Source organism: Dendrobates tinctorius, unplaced genomic scaffold (genome assembly GCF_039654945.1).
Source record: "Dendrobates tinctorius isolate UK_male_01 unplaced genomic scaffold, ASM3965494v1 ptg000160l, whole genome shotgun sequence".
Lineage (NCBI taxonomy): Eukaryota > Metazoa > Chordata > Amphibia > Anura > Dendrobatidae > Dendrobates > Dendrobates tinctorius.
Window position 1 is genome coordinate 14,223,703 of NW_027361827.1, and position 17,463 is coordinate 14,241,165.

Sequence of the window (17,463 nt, forward strand, 5' to 3'; positions counted from 1 at the left end):
ATTAATGCATTTAATGCTTTTAGCATTTTTTAAAGTTATTTAAAGATTTTCTTACATCTGTATTTAGAACAGAGAAACAATTTAACTTCTCTTTGCGTAAGACACTCATTCAAGGAGTCTTTACTAACACAAAACAACCTGGACGATTAAACTTTACAGCCCTCTCAGGTCATTATGTGTCCAATAACCCTTATCTAGCTGATAATGAGATGTAAGGGTAATGGACTAAAACTTTTTGGGATCTTTTTGGCATATAAAAGTGCAATTCCAATCTACTTTAAAATTACAAGGAGCATAAAAATATTCAATTACAGTTGAATATCATTTTCTGCACTGCTCGGCTCTGTTTCATAACTGAACATACATTTTATATTTCTCTCACCTTTATTCAATGAGCAGTAAAATGTTGCTCAAAATTACTAGTCCCTAAAGCAAGGCACTCATTGATTCCCATGACTCACATCTCATAGACTCATTTCTTCTGTGAAAATAAGTTTGCTTCGTTTACCATGACACATAGAGGAGCGGTTAACCAAAACCAATATCCACCACAGAAAAAAAGGACAATGTAAGAAAAGGAACTATAGCCCCTTGTATTCTGTTAAAGAGGCATTCCAGCCTGAAACATATAACACTTATTCAATGTTTGGCTTCAATCAGTCCTATAAATATGTAGGACCCCACTGATCTACCATTAATCACTAATCCACAGAACACATGTTAAATACTTCAAGCTTAAATACCCCTTTTACATCAACCCTCACATCGCAGTTTAAAGCTGGCCATGCATACAACATGCTATCAGACAAACAGTGCTTCGGTCATTCATTCAGCCAACAGCCATATAAGCCGACTGTCCCATACACAGAAGAGCTCATTTAGCTGAAAACAGTTATAATCTCTATGAGAAAATCACTGACCAAAACATTGTCCGGCAACTTATCTTAGGGAGAACAATGCGATTGGCAGTCTGAAATTGATATTGCATGATCAACATCTCTCATGACAATCAGTATAATGGTGCCCCCATACATATTAGACCATTGTCAAATCCCGTCAGTGGTTTTAGCCAACATTAGTCTAATGTCTAAGAAAGGTTTACATTGATTCTTTGATTCTATCGGATCAGTTGTGTTCGATCCTTGAATACCATGTAAGCTGTTTCATGGCATGCTTCCCTGTTTTCATGGCTTATTTCAATTGCTTGATGTTAATTTTTTGTCATCTTACCATTGACCATTCTGAATAGCATATTCCTTTCTAGTGAATTTGCCCTCTTCACATGTATAAAACAGGTTAGCTTCTGTGTACAGAGCTTGCCTTCTAAGGACAACTCTAGATTTATATGATCAAGAACATCTTTGTTGGTGATCGTAGCTGTCCACATTATTTGACAATGTCTTCTCCAGGACCATAACTCAAAGGCATCAATTTTTCTGTCTGTTTTCATGATAATCTACATCTCACAGCCATATGTTGCAATTAGAAAGACAATTGTAATGATCGGTCTTTGTTTGACGGTGATTGAGACATCCTTGCACTTCCATATTTGCTCCATGCTCACCATGGAAGCATGTCCCACTACTTTTCAGCACTTGATCTCTGCTGTTGTACCACCAATGTGATTAATGGGGGACTTGAGAAAACTAAGTTTTTGACCACTTTTGTTTCTTCATGGTTGATTTTAATATGGACTACCTCATTGGTGGTAGTCATGACTTCTTCATGTTCAGATAAAGTCACATCTCCTTGCTGTCTTCTTTCAACTTCACAGTCAGCTTTTCCAAGTGCTTTTCACTTTATGCAAGCAGGGTTTATATAGCTGCAACATTTTCTGCAACTCTATACTCATTTTGTCGTCCCCATGTCTCAAGTTGGACTAACAATTCAAATTCCTGTTTCACACAAAATAGTGTCAGTTTCAAAGGAAGCCAAATAACTTATCTGTATGGTTTTGAAGCTTGGATAAGAGCCTACAGAAATGCAGGGGATTCTTGCAAACTCCACACAGAAGTTGTCTTAGGTCAGATTTGAATCCTGTACTACTGTTGAAAAATAGTGCTAACCATTATGCTACCATGATTTCCAAATATGTATTTTTTAAATACAGGAAAACTATAGTGCTTTATGTGATATTATTTTAATTCAGGAAGAAGCATGCTAAGCTTGTAGGGCTGATAAAAGTCTTAACCTAATATCTTATTTTGGTGGCGTACACAAAGATAAAGCAGAATAAACTGATCATGGTATATGTGCCAATCCAGGGACATGTAGGTCATTTTTTTCATTGATGAAAAACACTTTTCAAATGGGCTTTCCCAAATTAGCATTTTATTATATGTCACTATATATATCAACAAATGCTGAGAAATTTGTGGATACCATCCGCGCTGCTGTACAAATGACGGTGCAGGCAAGTTCAGGATAAAAAATCAGTGGTTTTAACTTCAATCTCAACGCGTTTCAAAGTCAACAAGACTTCTTCCTCAAGAGATGCTACAAGATATAGCATGGGGCCCATTATACACTGGAGCATCATATAAGGGGCCCAATATGCACTGAAACATCATATATGGGGCCCATTATACACTGGAGCATCATATATGGGGTGCATTATACACTAGAGCATTATATATGAGGTCCAATTTACACTGGAGCATCATATGTGGGGCCCATCATACACTGGAACATCATATATGTGGCCCATTATATATGGAGCATCATATGGGGCCCATTATATATGAAGCATCATATGGGACCCATTATATATGGAGCATCATATGGGACCCATTATATGCCCCTCAAAGACAACCTACAAACAGGTGACAAATAGGAACCTACAGATGGCTCTAGAGAGACAGATTTATTCCTTTTGATGGAGAGATAATTTGCATACTTTTCCCAGGGTGCATTACTTATAAGACTTCACAAGTAAGATAAATCTCCAGAAGGAAAATCTTGTGGGTAACCAGCAAAGATTAAAGGAATTATAATCTTTAATGAAAAGTAGTATGGCATCCAAAATGTTCTGAAATAGAAACAACTGAAAATACTTTGGCTGCACAGTTTGTGAAGTTTATTGTTTCCTGTTATCAGTCATTTCAGGAAGGAAGAATGCTGATTGTTGACGTCTTCAGACTATATCATGTCTATGTACGGTAATTACTGCTTCATATCATAGGAATTATTAGATTTCAGTAACTGCAGAAGGAAAGATAGTAGTCATTACCTTCATCTCTCTTGCGTTTGTTGTTTTCTGCATTGGATGATGTAATTCCCAGAATTCCACTGATCGAATACGAAGAACCTGCTGAGTCTGTGCTTACCGAGGAGACCTGAGTCACTGAACCAGTTGAAGCTGAAAGAAACACCAAATATGTACGTTTATGGACAATTAACCACCTCGTAGGGTACGTGTGTAATAAAATTCATTAATACCCGAGGCATTAATTCCTCATTGTCTTTAAGATCTCTGCTAGTCGTCAGTGAATGTCAACCTTCATTGGTTATACTCAAGGAATGGAAATCTGCCCTGGTCGTGTTATACACAAGTGCATGATTCAATACACAGCAGCAATCAGATGGGTTACATGGGCATGAAATGAGCTGGACAGAATGCCATCCACTGGGAGAAGCAATGAAGCTTCTAATTACAGACACTTTTTGATACAAAATGTATATTTTTTATTTGAATATAGATGTTTATTATACAATAATAAATACATTTATTAAAAGGAAACCTGCTACATTGACCATGCAGTGTAATTGGCCTTATAGAGCAGAAGGAGAACAGATTCATATTTAGCTTTAGGGATGGAAAATTTCAGTATAACCTGCATTTTATTCATAGTAATTTTTACTTATTTTGCTTGGCTGTCAGGAAGGCGGTCCAAATCAGTGATTGACAGCGATCTCTGTACCCTTCTACAGGGAATGTAGTCGGTCACTGATTAGGACTGCCCACTGGCATGCTAAACCATGAATGGGCAGGAATGATAATGAAGAAAATGAGTTTTACTGAATACTCCATCACAAAACTATATATCTGGGTTCAGATTCTCCTACACTATAACATCATGCCAAGAGATCGCCCAGCATTTCCAACCTGACAGGTTCTCTTTAAATAGCAAAGAGACATGCACCTTTTAAAATACTGTACACCTAATACAGGCACTATATGTCTCTTATGACTCATTTACACAACCGTATGTTCGGTCCAAGATCTGTCAGTAAAAAAAAATGGACAGGACCAAAGCTATTCAATGGGGCAGTGCAGATGAGCGATATTTTTTTTAAAGTGACAAAATCTGCATGTGAAAAAACCCGCAACATGCTGTAGTTTGTTCCAAAAATCAGATGAGACTCACCCATTCAAGTCTATGGGTGCGCAAAACATATCAGATGCCAAGTGGAGCCATAGAATAGCGTCTGATTTTTACGGCTACATTGCAATTCTGTAACATAAGAAACTAAATGGTCTTATTGATAGAACAGATTGCATATGAACCGCACACAGATGACAAGTGAGAAAAAAATCATCCGGGTTTTCTGGATAAAACTTTGATGATTTTTTTTTGCCATAAATACTGATAAAGTTAACAAATGGCAAGATTTCCCTTTAAGATTGCTTTTCATATATACATCAGTTTACCAGTCCTATGTTGCAACCACCATTGCCATTTTCTATTTGGAGATGCTCGGAGCAGCACAAGAACACGTAGAGGTCCTAAGGCCTCATTCCGGAGCTTTTGCTTTCTACTGTATAAGCCAACCGTTTTCTGATAAGTGAGGATCACTATACCATAAATTATTCAGTCTGTTATCACATTATTTTAGAGACTGGTATACAAGATTAGAAGATATACATTCTGTAAATAAATCATTTTCCTCCATACACCTAGAAAGTTCAGTATGCCATAATCAGCCCTCTGCGTGAAAGGCTTCACAAATGGATATATTACCGCTTGGTGTCTGAAATGGCAGAGATCTTCAATCAGTATACACTATATGGAAAGCTAGCAGGTGGAATTTAGAAAGTAGCAACAAATGCTATTTTCTTCTTGTGTGCAGATCTTTTGAGTTGGAGGGATAACCAACTAAAGTATTGCTTCAGTGAACCTTTTGTATAAAACTCCTCATTGCTGACCCTGGTACGTCTCCAAAGGGAGCAGCAAATAAGTCTTTGGCACAACACAGAATGTTAAATAGGATGAAGGTATAAATCCTCCATCCTTTTGGGGAAACCCTTTTAAGAAGGATTACGGAGACAAGACTGCATTGTACTGATGTGTGATCATCAATTTGCATCTATAAAGAGGTGTAAAGTAAAGAGAATATCTGGATGGAGCTGCCTAATCTTACAGCTATTCTATTGCCTTGGTAAACTGTTAAAAACAGATTTGTTTAAAGCAACCGCTTACATACCAATAACCACAGCGCACATCTTCAAACTGGAAATTCTGGGTCTAATATCTTTGGTTCATGCCTAAAATATGAGCAGTGAAACTAAACAAAACAGTAGCATGTGCCGACATTCCACTTGTCAACCATGTTTATATTCCTTAAGCTCATTTTTAAAGGAATAATTCCCTTTCAGTAAATTACAGTAATGTCCCCGGCTCCGGGTTATTATAAAGAAATCCTTAGGTCCACCGGTGAGTCTCCGACGATGCTCCCAGTGTTTGGTATTGGCTCTGAAGCTGATGTCCCATTAACAGTGCAGCAGCTAATCAGTGTGCTCAGTGGATCCGGATGGGGCACAACATCTACACTGGCAAAGCTGCTGAGCTCATTGATTGGTTGCTGCTCTGCCTACGTGACATCAGCACTGCACCCAATGCCAGACACCGGGAACATCAGCAGTGGACCTGGGAAGGATAGTGCAGAGTAATTTATTACTTTATAATAACCTGTAGCTAAGGTCATTAATTTACAGAAAATTAATAACCGCCTTTAACCGCATATCACAATTAGTGAATACGTTACATAATTTAAGCCCTTTACGTTGGACTGGGAGATACTGTTTCTGCTTGTGGAGACCATCAGCTAGCATCAAAAGACTTATAGGCCAGGCAATGCTCTCTAGGAAAAGGGTGTGAAGTTAGCTCCCCTCCTGGAGGAAGAGGGCTGAATCACTGCTGCCATCTATTGCAGGTAGCTACTCTGTAAATCAATGTTTGCCCCTTTGTTGAGCCTTGGAACGTGACTAGGGATAATTAGCTGAACCAGATACTTCTTCAAAAGGAAAAGACACTGGATGCCTCAGAAAGGAGTAACAGTTTTCCACCCAGCCCATCAGCACCCCGCACTGTGCTTATGAAATGGCAAAAAGCCCGAAACAGCAGTGTGTGACTGGGTGTCTTTTGCTATTGGAGAAAAGTAGTTTGGCTAAATATACTAAATAATGTTGCAATGTTGTAACCTTTCACCAAATTTTACATGTTAAACTGGACAAACAATGTAATGGCTACAAAGCGGAATAAAACTTTTTTTTTTTGCTTTTTTTTATTTTGCCTCTCTGTTTCAGAGATATTAGCAAAGTAGTTGGCACCTAATGAGTAAACTTTAGTTAAGTCCACGTGGATGTCATCAGATTATTCACACACAGGGCATGTACTTCTCCCAGTATGAGTTGCTATTACTCTGTGAGTGTACTTCTTCTCCCTGTATTAATGGTTATCACAGGGGGCGTGTTTTTCTTCTCCCTGTGTGAGTCACTCTCACTGGGGGCATGTACTTCATTTCTTTGTATGAGTTGCTATCACTGGGGGTGTGTTCTTCTTCTCTCTGTATGAGTTGCTATCACTGAGGGCATGTACTTCTCCCTGTACGAGTTGCTATCTCTGGGGGAGTGTGCTTCTTCTCCCTTAATGAGTAGCTATCACTGGGGGAGTGTGCTTCTTCTCCCTTAATGAGTAGCTATCACTGGGGGTGTGTACTTCTTCTCTCTGTATGAGTTGCTATCACTGGGGGTGTGTTCTTCTACTCTCTGTATGAGTTGCTATCACTGGGGGCATGTACTTCTCCCTGTACGAGTTGCTATCTCTGGGGGAGTGTGCTTCTTCTCCCTTAATGAGTAGCTATCACTGGGGGTGTGTACTTCTTCTCCCTGCATGAGTTGCTATCAGTGGGGGAGTGTACCTCTCCCTGTATGAGTTGCTATCACTGCGGGTGTGTTCTTCTCCATGTATGAGTTGCTATCACAGGGGGAATGTACTTCTTCTCCCTGTATGAGTTGCTATCACTGGGGGAGTGTACTTTTTCTCCCTGTAGGAGTCGGTATCACTGGGGGGGTGTTCTTCTCCCTGTATGAGTTGCTATCACTGGGGGCATGTACTTCTCCCTGTATGAGTTGCTATCACTGGGGACATGTACGTCTTCTCCCTTTATGAGTTTCTATTACTGGGGAAGTGTACTTCTTCTCACTGTATGAGTTGCTATCTCTGGGGGAGTGTGCTTCTTCTCCCTGAATGAGTTGCTATCCCTGAGGGTGTGTTCCTCTTCTCCCTGAATGAGTTGCTATCACTTTGGGCATGTACTTCTCCCTGTATGAGTTGCTTTCACTGGGGAGTGTTCTTCTTCTCCCTGTATGAGTCACTATCACTGGGGGAGAATACTTCTCCCTGTATGAGTTGCTATCACTGAGGGTGTGTTCTTCTCCCTGTATGAGTTGCTATCACTGGGGGGCATGTACTTCTTCTCCCTTTATTAGTTGCTGTTAATGGGGGAGTGTGCTTCTTCTCCCTGAATGAGTTGCTATTACTGGGGGGAGTGTGCTTCTTCTCCCTGAATGAGTTGCTATTACTGGGGGGAGTGTGCTTCTTCTCCCTGTATGAGTTGCTATTACTCTGTGAGTGTACTTCTTCTCCCTGTATTAATGGTTATCACAGGGGGTGTGTTTTTCTTCTCCCTGTGTGAGTCACTCTCACTGGGGGCATGTACTTCATTTCTTTGTATGAGTTGCTATCACTGGGGGTGTGTTCTTCTTCTCTCTGTATGAGTTGCTATCACTGAGGGCATGTACTTCTCCCTGTACGAGTTGCTATCTCTGGGGGAGTGTGCTTCTTCTCCCTTAATGAGTAGCTATCACTGGGGGTGTGTACTTCTTCTCTCTGTATGAGTTGCTATCACTGGGGGTGTGTTCTTCTTCTCTCTGTATGAGTTGCTATCACTGGGGGCATGTACTTCTCCCTGTACGAGTTGCTATCTCTGGGGGAGTGTGCTTCTTCTCCCTTAATGAGTAGCTATCACTGGGGGGGTGTACTTCTTCTCCCTGCATGAGTTGCTATCAGTGGGGGAGTGTACCTCTCCCTGTATGAGTTGCTATCACTGCGGGTGTGTTCTTCTCCATGTATGAGTTGCTATCACTGGGGGAATGTACTTCTTCTCCCTGTATGAGTTGCTATCACTGGGGGAGTGTACTTTTTCTCCCTGTAGGAGTCGGTATCACTGGGGGGGTGTTCTTCTCCCTGTATGAGTTGCTATCACTGGGGGCATGTACTTCTCCCTGTATGAGTTGTTATCACTGGGGACATGTACGTCTTCTCCCTTTATGAGTTTCTATTACTGGGGAAGTGTACTTCTTCTCACTGTATGAGTTGCTATCTCTGGGGGAGTGTGCTTCTTCTCCCTGAATGAGTTGCTATCCCTGAGGGTGTGTTCCTCTTCTCCCTGAATGAGTTGCTATCACTTTGGGCATGTACTTCTCCCTGTATGAGTTGCTTTCACTGGGGGAGTGTTCTTCTTCTCCCTGTATGAGTCACTATCACTGGGGGAGAATACTGCTCCCTGTATGAGTTGCTATCACTGAGGGTGTGTTCTTCTCCCTGTATGAGTTGCTATCACTGGGGGGCATGTACTTCTTCTCCCTTTATTAGTTGCTGTTAATGGGGGAGTGTGCTTCTTCTCCCTGAATGAGTTGCTATTACTGGGGGGAGTGTGCTTCTTCTCCCTGAATGAGTTGCTATTACTGGGGGGAGTGTGCTTCTTCTCCCTGTATGAGTTGCTATTACTCTGTGAGTGTACTTCTTCTCCCTGTATTAATGGTTATCACAGGGGGCGTGTTTTTCTTCTCCCTGTGTGAGTCACTCTCACTGGGGGCATGTACTTCATTTCTTTGTATGAGTTGCTATCACTGGGGGTGTGCTCTTCTTCTCTGTATGAGTTGCTATCACTGAGGGCATGTACTTCTCCCTGTACGAGTTGCTATCTCTGGGGGAGTGTGCTTCTTCTCCCTTAATGAGTAGCTATCACTGGGGGTGTGTACTTCTTCTCTCTGTATGAGTTGCTATCACTGGGGGTGTGTTCTTCTTCTCTCTGTATGAGTTGCTATCACTGGGGGCATGTACTTCTCCCTGTACGAGTTGCTATCTCTGGGGGAGTGTGCTTCTTCTCCCTTAATGAGTAGCTATCACTGGGGGGTGTACTTCTTCTCCCTGCATGAGTTGCTGTCAGTGGGGGAGTGTACCTCTCCCTGTATGAGTTGCTATCACTGCGGGTGTGTTCTTCTCCATGTATGAGTTGCTATCACTGGGGGAATGTACTTCTTCTCCCTGTATGAGTTGCTATCACTGGGGGAGTGTACTTTTTCTCCCTGTAGGAGTCGGTATCACTGGGGGGGTGTTCTTCTCCCTGTATGAGTTGCTATCAGTGGGGGCATGTACTTCTCCCTGTATGAGTTGCTATCACTGGGGACATGTACGTCTTCTCCCTTTATGAGTTTCTATTACTGGGGAAGTGTACTTCTTCTCACTGTATGAGTTGCTATCTCTGGGGGAGTGTGATTCTTCTCCCTGAATGAGTTGCTATCCCTGAGGGTGTGTTCCTCTTCTCCCTGAATGAGTTGCTATCACTTTGGGCATGTACTTCTCCCTGTATGAGTTGCTTTCACTGGGGGAGTGTTCTTCTTCTCCCTGTATGAGTCACTATCACTGGGGGAGAGTACTTCTCCCTGTATGAGTTGCTATCACTGAGGGTGTGTTCTTCTCCCTGTATGAGTTGCTATCACTGGGGGGCATGTACTTCTCCCTTTATTAGTTGCTGTTACTGGGGGAGTGTGCTTCTTCTCCCTGAATGAGTTGCTATTACTGGGGGGAGTGTGCTTCTTCTCCCTGAATGAGTTGCTATTACTGGGGGGAGTGTGCTTCTTCTCCCTGTATGAGTTGCTATCACTGGGGGGCATGTACTTCTTCTCCCTTTATTAGTTGCTGTTACTGGGGGAGTGTGCTTCTTCTCCCTGAATGAGTTGCTATTACTGGGGGGAGTGTGCTTCTTCTCCCTGTATGAGTTGCTATCACTGGGGGGCATGTACTTCTTCTCCCTTTATTAGTTGCTGTTACTGGGGGAGTGTGCTTCTTCTCCCTGAATGAGTTGCTATTACTGGGGGAGTGTGCTTCTTTTCCCTGAATGAGTTGCTATTACTGGGGGGAGTGTGCTTCTTCTCCCTGTATGAGTTGCTATCACTGGGGGCATGTACGTCTTCTCCCTTTATGAGTTGCTATTACTTGGGGAGTGTGCTTCTTGTCCCTGTATGAGTTGCTATCACAGGGGGAGTGTGCTTCTTCTCCTTTTATGAGTTGATATCACTGGGGGAGAGTACTTCTCCCTGTATGAGTTTCTATCACTGAGGGTGTGTACTTCTCCATTTATGAGTCGCTATCTTACTTGGCCTTAAGTAAATTTAACTCATTAGGTGCCAGTACTTTGATTTCTAATGTATTCGCAGCAAAGAGGCAGAATTAAAAAAATAACAAAAAAGTTTTAAACTGCTCTGCAGGTATTATTACATTGTGTGTCCAGATCAACATGAAAAATTTGGTGAGAGGTCCTCTTTGTAGCACATTGACTTAATTGGTAGCCACCTTCAATAGGCAGCTGCAAAATATTTTGCCCTCAGTATTTAATTCTAGACTGATCTATGGACTTTCACCCATTTACAGTACAACACAACAATATTTTAACAGAATAAATTTCAGTATGAGCAATCTATATGCTTCCACTTGATTATTACTTTGGTCATTTGGTTTTATTCATCTAATGGCAAATCATTAAAACATGTCTGAATATAGCACCCAAGTTGGACATCTGGATTTCCGAGGTAATGTTAACAAAGCACTCCAATAAAAAAAATGGAAGTCTAATGAGCATGTGTATGGCCATTCACTCCTATAGCAGTCATTTAGCTTTCTGAGACACAAACTGTTTTAGCTCACAAAACAAGATTAAGGACGAGTTCACTTTTTTATTTGCTTTTTTACCTTTTGCCTTTATTAGCTGAACAGAAAAAATATATTTGCAAGCCTTTAAAGCAGATCAGTTGTGCTCTTGTCTTACTTATTTGTATACCTGCCTGATGGAGTCTCTTTTCTCAAAAAGCTTACAAATATAATTATTCTAGTTAGGCAGTAAAGGTGTCACCCTTATAATACTTTTTGTCTTATTTGTTTCGGTATCTACATAGATTTTTCTGGCAAACACAGTACCACAATATATCATTTGCTGTATAATTTTTATCAGAGAAAAATACTAATGCTCATAGTCATTCTAATGTTAGTAGTATTAAAGAGTAACCTATGTTTTAATTTTTATTTCATAAATCAACAGTCCATATGAAATGTAGCAACTTTGTAATACCGTATATCTTATCAGCGAAATCTGCTTGTTTATCTACTACAATCTTAAAAAAAGTTTAAAAAATGGCACAATCTGTTTTCAGTGAAGACAGATTGTCACCCTGCAGAGATAGAAGATACCAGTTGGTGCGCATAAGATTCTATGGAGAGGGAGAGAGAAGCTAGAGGCAGACACAGACATTCTGCTGCAAGTTCTCTGTGGTTTTGGTAGAACTTGCAGCACATTGTCTCTGTCTGCCAATAGCTCCTACTTCCTATCTCAGTAATGGGAAACACACCAAACACAGATTTTAACTCTGAACCCAGACTTAAAAATCAATCCCAGAGGAGAAGGAAGCAGATTTGTCTGATAAGATATAGTAAAAAAAATTGCTTATTTTCATGTTTGCTACAGACTTATGCAATTAAAACGACAGTTACTCTATAAGCAGGGCTTTTTTCATTTACATAAGAAGCTTTCAATTCCATATATAGCTTTACTATTATAATGTTTGCTGCATTGTTTTCAGATCACTTTTAACAAGGCAGTTCATCAGCTGGGTATTAATTATCGCTCATCCGAAGTTAGCACATCAATTAAATTCCCACATTAACACTGCTGATGACAGTTTCATTTTAAAAATATTAGAAAACTTTTCCCACCTCTCTACTTAAGAGTGCAACTGCATAAAGAAGCGGGATGAATAAATGATGGAGAGGGGAGAGGAACATATTTAAACTAGTTACTGGCTAATGATGCATAAAATGTTATGAATAAGTATCTATTTTTTGATTTATTACTTTAATTATCCAACATACCATGGTCCCCCATTAGCGTTTTTGGTGTTGATTTCAATTTTCTGTCCCAGGGTAAAATCTATTTATCATAATAATCAGTAAAACACAAAACCCTTTAAAAGTATTTATAAAATTAATTTACCATGTTCAGCTCCTGGAGGATGACAAAGGAGTTTGATTTCTGGAGAATGGGTGTGCAGCCGTGTTTTATGTGCAATGATCTATCCAAGCCAATAATGAAACCTTCTCACAGATCTTCTCCTTAGGCCGGGGTCACACTTACAAGTGTGATGAGAGAAACTCGCACAAGTCTCTCTCCTGAATACCCGGCACGGCCGCCGGCACTCGGACCGTACTAAGTCTGACCCCGGCCTTATAGTGTTACTACCAGTTCCTTACCTATGCTGTGGTTCGAAGGTGGTACTTGCTGGTTTGTGGGTTGCTGAACTTTCGTTCGGATGATCCTGTATTCAAATGAAAGATATCAATTAAACCTTTGCTACAATGCCAAACATATATTTACAATATTTTTTTCTTGTCACTTATATAGAGCCAACATATACAATGGCCCTGTGCAGAGAGTGTAACCTGTGATAATCTAATTTCCTTTCTCAGACATGCATACTTTGTAGGGCCAATTTTCCTGTTGGTACAGTTTTAAATATTGAAGGAGACTGGAGCAAACTAACACAGATATAGGGGAAAACATACAAATTACTGCATACATATATATTTAATCGACTATTACAAGGTTATAATTATAGTCAAACTATTTAAATAATGTAAATAATGAGATTAAATTTTAAAATATATTAAAATATAGCCATTGCTTTATTTATGCATTTGTTTTGTTATGGCAAAAAAGGGTTTCCTGGAAGATCTCCCTCTAGTGTTAAATGCTATGTACTGCAATAATTAAATGGAATGGATGAGATTATCAAGAGACCATTTGTGTGGCTATGCTATTTAGCACTATTAAAACAAGTACTGTCATATCTGCAAAAAACTAGTGCATGCAACATTTTGCTTTCCGAATGGCCTATATGGAAAATCATTATTATGTTTGAGCATAGGGACTGATATTGATCAGTGTGTGCTGCCTCAATTGTAGTACAAAACACTGACATTGACATTCATCTTAAAGAATATTCAAAGAAAGAGAGGTAGACTAAGCTGTCAAAATGAGCTCACTGATGTATTCACTGTTAAATCATTCTGAATCCAGCTATGTATTATTTCTATTGAAAACCTACTACAATCATGTTTTTGTCAACAAGGCATGCATTTAAAGGGTTTTTCTTAAAAATTAAGTTATCCCCTCTCCATAGGATAGATAATTTAACCAATTGCTGATTGCTTGGTGTTCAACAACGGGGTGTCTATTGATTCCAAGAATGTGGGTCTGGAGCTCTGAGAACAGGGCTCCTCAGTCGTGTCCTGAATGGAGACATGAGTGACTTCTGCTCCATTCATTGTCTGTGGGACTGATGGAAAAGTGTTGTGTTTGGTAGTCCCATACACATTCAAAGAAGCGGAGTCCATACATGCACAACTCCACTGTATTCAGGATGGGGCTGCTGAGTCCTGTTATGGGGTTTCAAAGGCTTGTTCTCCAGATTGCTGGGAGTCTCAGAAGCTGAACCCCAGCGATCAGTAAGTTATCCCTTATTCATAGGATAAGGGATAACTTGATTATAATGGGAACTCTTTAGGTAAAACAATGACATTTACCCCCAAAGTTGTATATACTGTATATACAGTGGGGAAAATTACTGTATATATTCGAGTATAAGCCGACTCGCTTATAAGCCGAGGCCCCAAATTTTACCAAAAAAAAACTGGGAAAACTTATTGCCTCGAGTATAGGCCTAGGGTGGGAAATGCAGCAGCTACTGACAAATTTCAAAAATAAAAATAGATACCAATCAAAGTAGAATTTATTGAGACATCAGTAGGTTAAATGCTTTTGAATATCCATATTGAATCAGGAGCCCCATATAATGTTCCATTCAGTTCATGATGGGCCCCATAAGATGCTCCATACAAAAATATGCCCCATATACTTTAATGCTGCACAAAGGTTAATTATGCCCCCATAAGATGCTCCATAGAATAATATGCCCCATATAATGCTCCATAAAGGTTGATGGCCCCATAAGATGCTCCATAGAATAATATGCCCCATATAATGCTCCATAAAGGTTGATGGCCCCATAAGATGCTCCATAGAATAATATGCCTCATGTAATGCTCCATAAAGGTTGATGGCCCCATAAGATGCTCCATACAAAAATATGCCCCACATAATGCTGCACAAAGGTTAATAATGGCCCCATAAGATGCTCCATAGAATAAAATGCCCTATATAATGCTCCATAAAGGTTAATGGCCCCATAAGATGCTCCATAGAATAATATGCCCCATATAATGCTCTATAAAGGTTGATGGCCCCATAAGATGCTCCATAGAATAATATGCCCTATATGCTGCTCCATAAAGGTTGATGGCCCCATAAGATGCTCCATAGATATATATGCCCCATATACTGCACCATAAAGGTTGATGGCCGCATAAGATGCTCCATAGAATAATATGCCCCATATAATGCTCCATAAAGGTTGATGGCCCCATAAGATGCTCCATAGAATAATATGCCCCATATGCTGCTCCATAAAAGTTGATGGCCCCATAAAATGCCCCATATAATGCTGCATAAAGGTTGATGGCCCCATAAGATGCTCCATAGATATATATGCCCCATATGCTGCTCCATAAACACGTCATCACACTCTCTGACCTGAACATCACAGCCAGAGGATGCGGAAGACAGAGCAGTGCATGGCGGTGGAACAGGGAGAGGTTAATATTGCATGGCTCCCCCGTCCTCCCCATCATACTCTCCTCTCCTGGCGGTTTCTGCACTTCTTGCTTCTCCAATTGTCTCCGGTGCCGGCAGCTCCATCCAGTGTTCAGCAGTCACATGCTATGGCTCATTAAAGTAATGAATATGCGTGCATATTCATTACTTTAATGAGCAGTATCACGTTACCACTGAAGAGCAGCCAGCACCGAAGACCATCAGAGAAGCAAGAAGTGCAGAGACCGCGCCAGGAGGGGGTGAGTATGATCTGACAGCCACCGGCTCCTGCACTTCACCTCCCCCACCGACCTCCTGGGACATTGACTCGAGTATAAGCCATGAGAGGCACTTTCAGACTAAAAAATGGGTTGAAAATCTTGGCTTATACTTGAGTATATATGGTATTTGATGCACTACTGATTTTGCAAGTTTTCCCACCTACAAAGAATGGAGAAGTCTACACTTCAAATGTGAGAGACAGAATCTAAAAATAAAAAACAGAAAATCACATTGTATGATTTTTAAATAATTAAATTGCATTCTATTGCATGAAATAAGTATTTGATCACCTACCAATCAGCAAGAATTTTGACTTTCACTGACTTGTTAGATTTTTTTAAGAAGCCCTCCTACTCTGCACTCATTACCTGTATTAATTGCACCTGTTTGAACTCGTTATCTGTATAAAGACATCTGTCCACACACACATTCAATCAATCACACTACAACATCTCCACCATGGCCAAGACCAAAGAGCTGTCTAAGGACACCAGGGACAAAATCATAAACCTGCACAAGGCTGGGATGGGCTGAAGGACAATAGGCAAGTAGATTGGTGAGAAGGCCACAACTGTTTGGCCAATTATTAGGAAATGGAAGAAACACAAAGTGACCGTCAATCTTCCTCTGTCTGGGGTTCCATGCAAGATCTCGCCATGTGGGTTAAGGTTGATTGAGAAAAATCCAGTATCCGCCCAGAACTACACAGGAGTACACGGTCAATGAACTGTAGAGAGCGAGGACAACTGTCTCAAATATTACCATTAATAACACACTACGACATCATGGATTAAAATCCTGCAGGGCACGCAAGGTCCCCTTGCTCATGCTAGCACATGTCTAGGCCCATTTGAAGTTCTTGGTATCTCCTCAACTCACCGTGTTTAGAGGAAGAAGAAGGATGAGTACAACCTCAAGAATACCATCCCAACCATGAAGCATAGTGGGGGAAACATCATACTTTGGGGGTGCTTTTCTGCAAAGGGAACAGGACAACTACACCATATTAAAGGGAGGATGTATGGGGTCATGTATCGCAACATTTTGCCCGACAACCTCCTTCCCTCAGTAAGAGCACTGTAGTTGCGTCTTGGCTGGGTCTTCTAGCATGAAAATGACGACAAACATACAGCCAGGAAAACTAAGGAGGTGCTCTGTAAGAAGCATTCCGAGGTCCTGGAGTGGCCTAGCCAGTCTCTGGAACTGAATCCAATAGAAAATCTTTGAAGGGAGCTGAAACTTAATGTTGTCCAGCAACAGCCCCGAAACCGGGAAGATCTGGAGATCTGTACAGAGGAGTGGGCCAAAATCCCTGCTGCAGTGTGTTCAAACTTGGTCAAGAACTACAGGAAACATCTGAATTCTATAATGTCAAACAAAGGTTTCTGTACCAAATATTAAGTTCTGCTTTTCTATTGTATCAAATACTTATTTCATGCAATAAAATGCAAATTAATTATGTAAAAATCATACAATTTAATTTTCTGGATTTTTTTTTAAAGATTCTGTCTCTCACAGTTGAAATGTACCTACGATAAATATTACAGACCTCTCTACTCTTTGTAGGTGGGAAAGCTTCCAAAACAGGCAGTGTATCAAATAGTTATTTTCCCCACTGTATACTGTAACCATAATTATTTTTATGAAAAAAAATAAGCAAAAAAGGTATACATAATTGGTATCACCACTTCAAGGACAACCCAACCTATAAAGCTGTCAAACAAGTTAACTCATTCAGTGAACACTGTATAAAAAAATAAAAATAAATAAGAAAAGAGGCAAAAAACTAAGCTTTTTTATCACACTGCAGAACAATAAAAGGAATAAAACGCTATTAAAAAGACAAATGTAAATAAACATGGTACCGCTGAAAACTTCATCTTGTCCTGAAAAAAACAAGCTTCCATACAGCTCCAT

General features: G+C 40.4%; 1 protein-coding gene across 1 annotated transcript in view; it reads right to left on the bottom strand.

Moving 5' to 3' along the window:
• PAX5 (paired box 5) overlaps positions 1-17,463 on the bottom strand; it is a 402,829-nt gene that overhangs the window by 326,087 nt on the left and 59,279 nt on the right. The window contains exons 4-5 of the mRNA XM_073549659.1: positions 12,807-12,871; positions 3,230-3,358 (exon numbers count right to left, since the gene is read on the bottom strand). Of these exons, the coding sequence (XP_073405760.1) occupies positions 3,230-3,358; positions 12,807-12,871 (194 nt within the window). The remainder of the gene's footprint in view (positions 1-3,229; positions 3,359-12,806; positions 12,872-17,463) is intronic.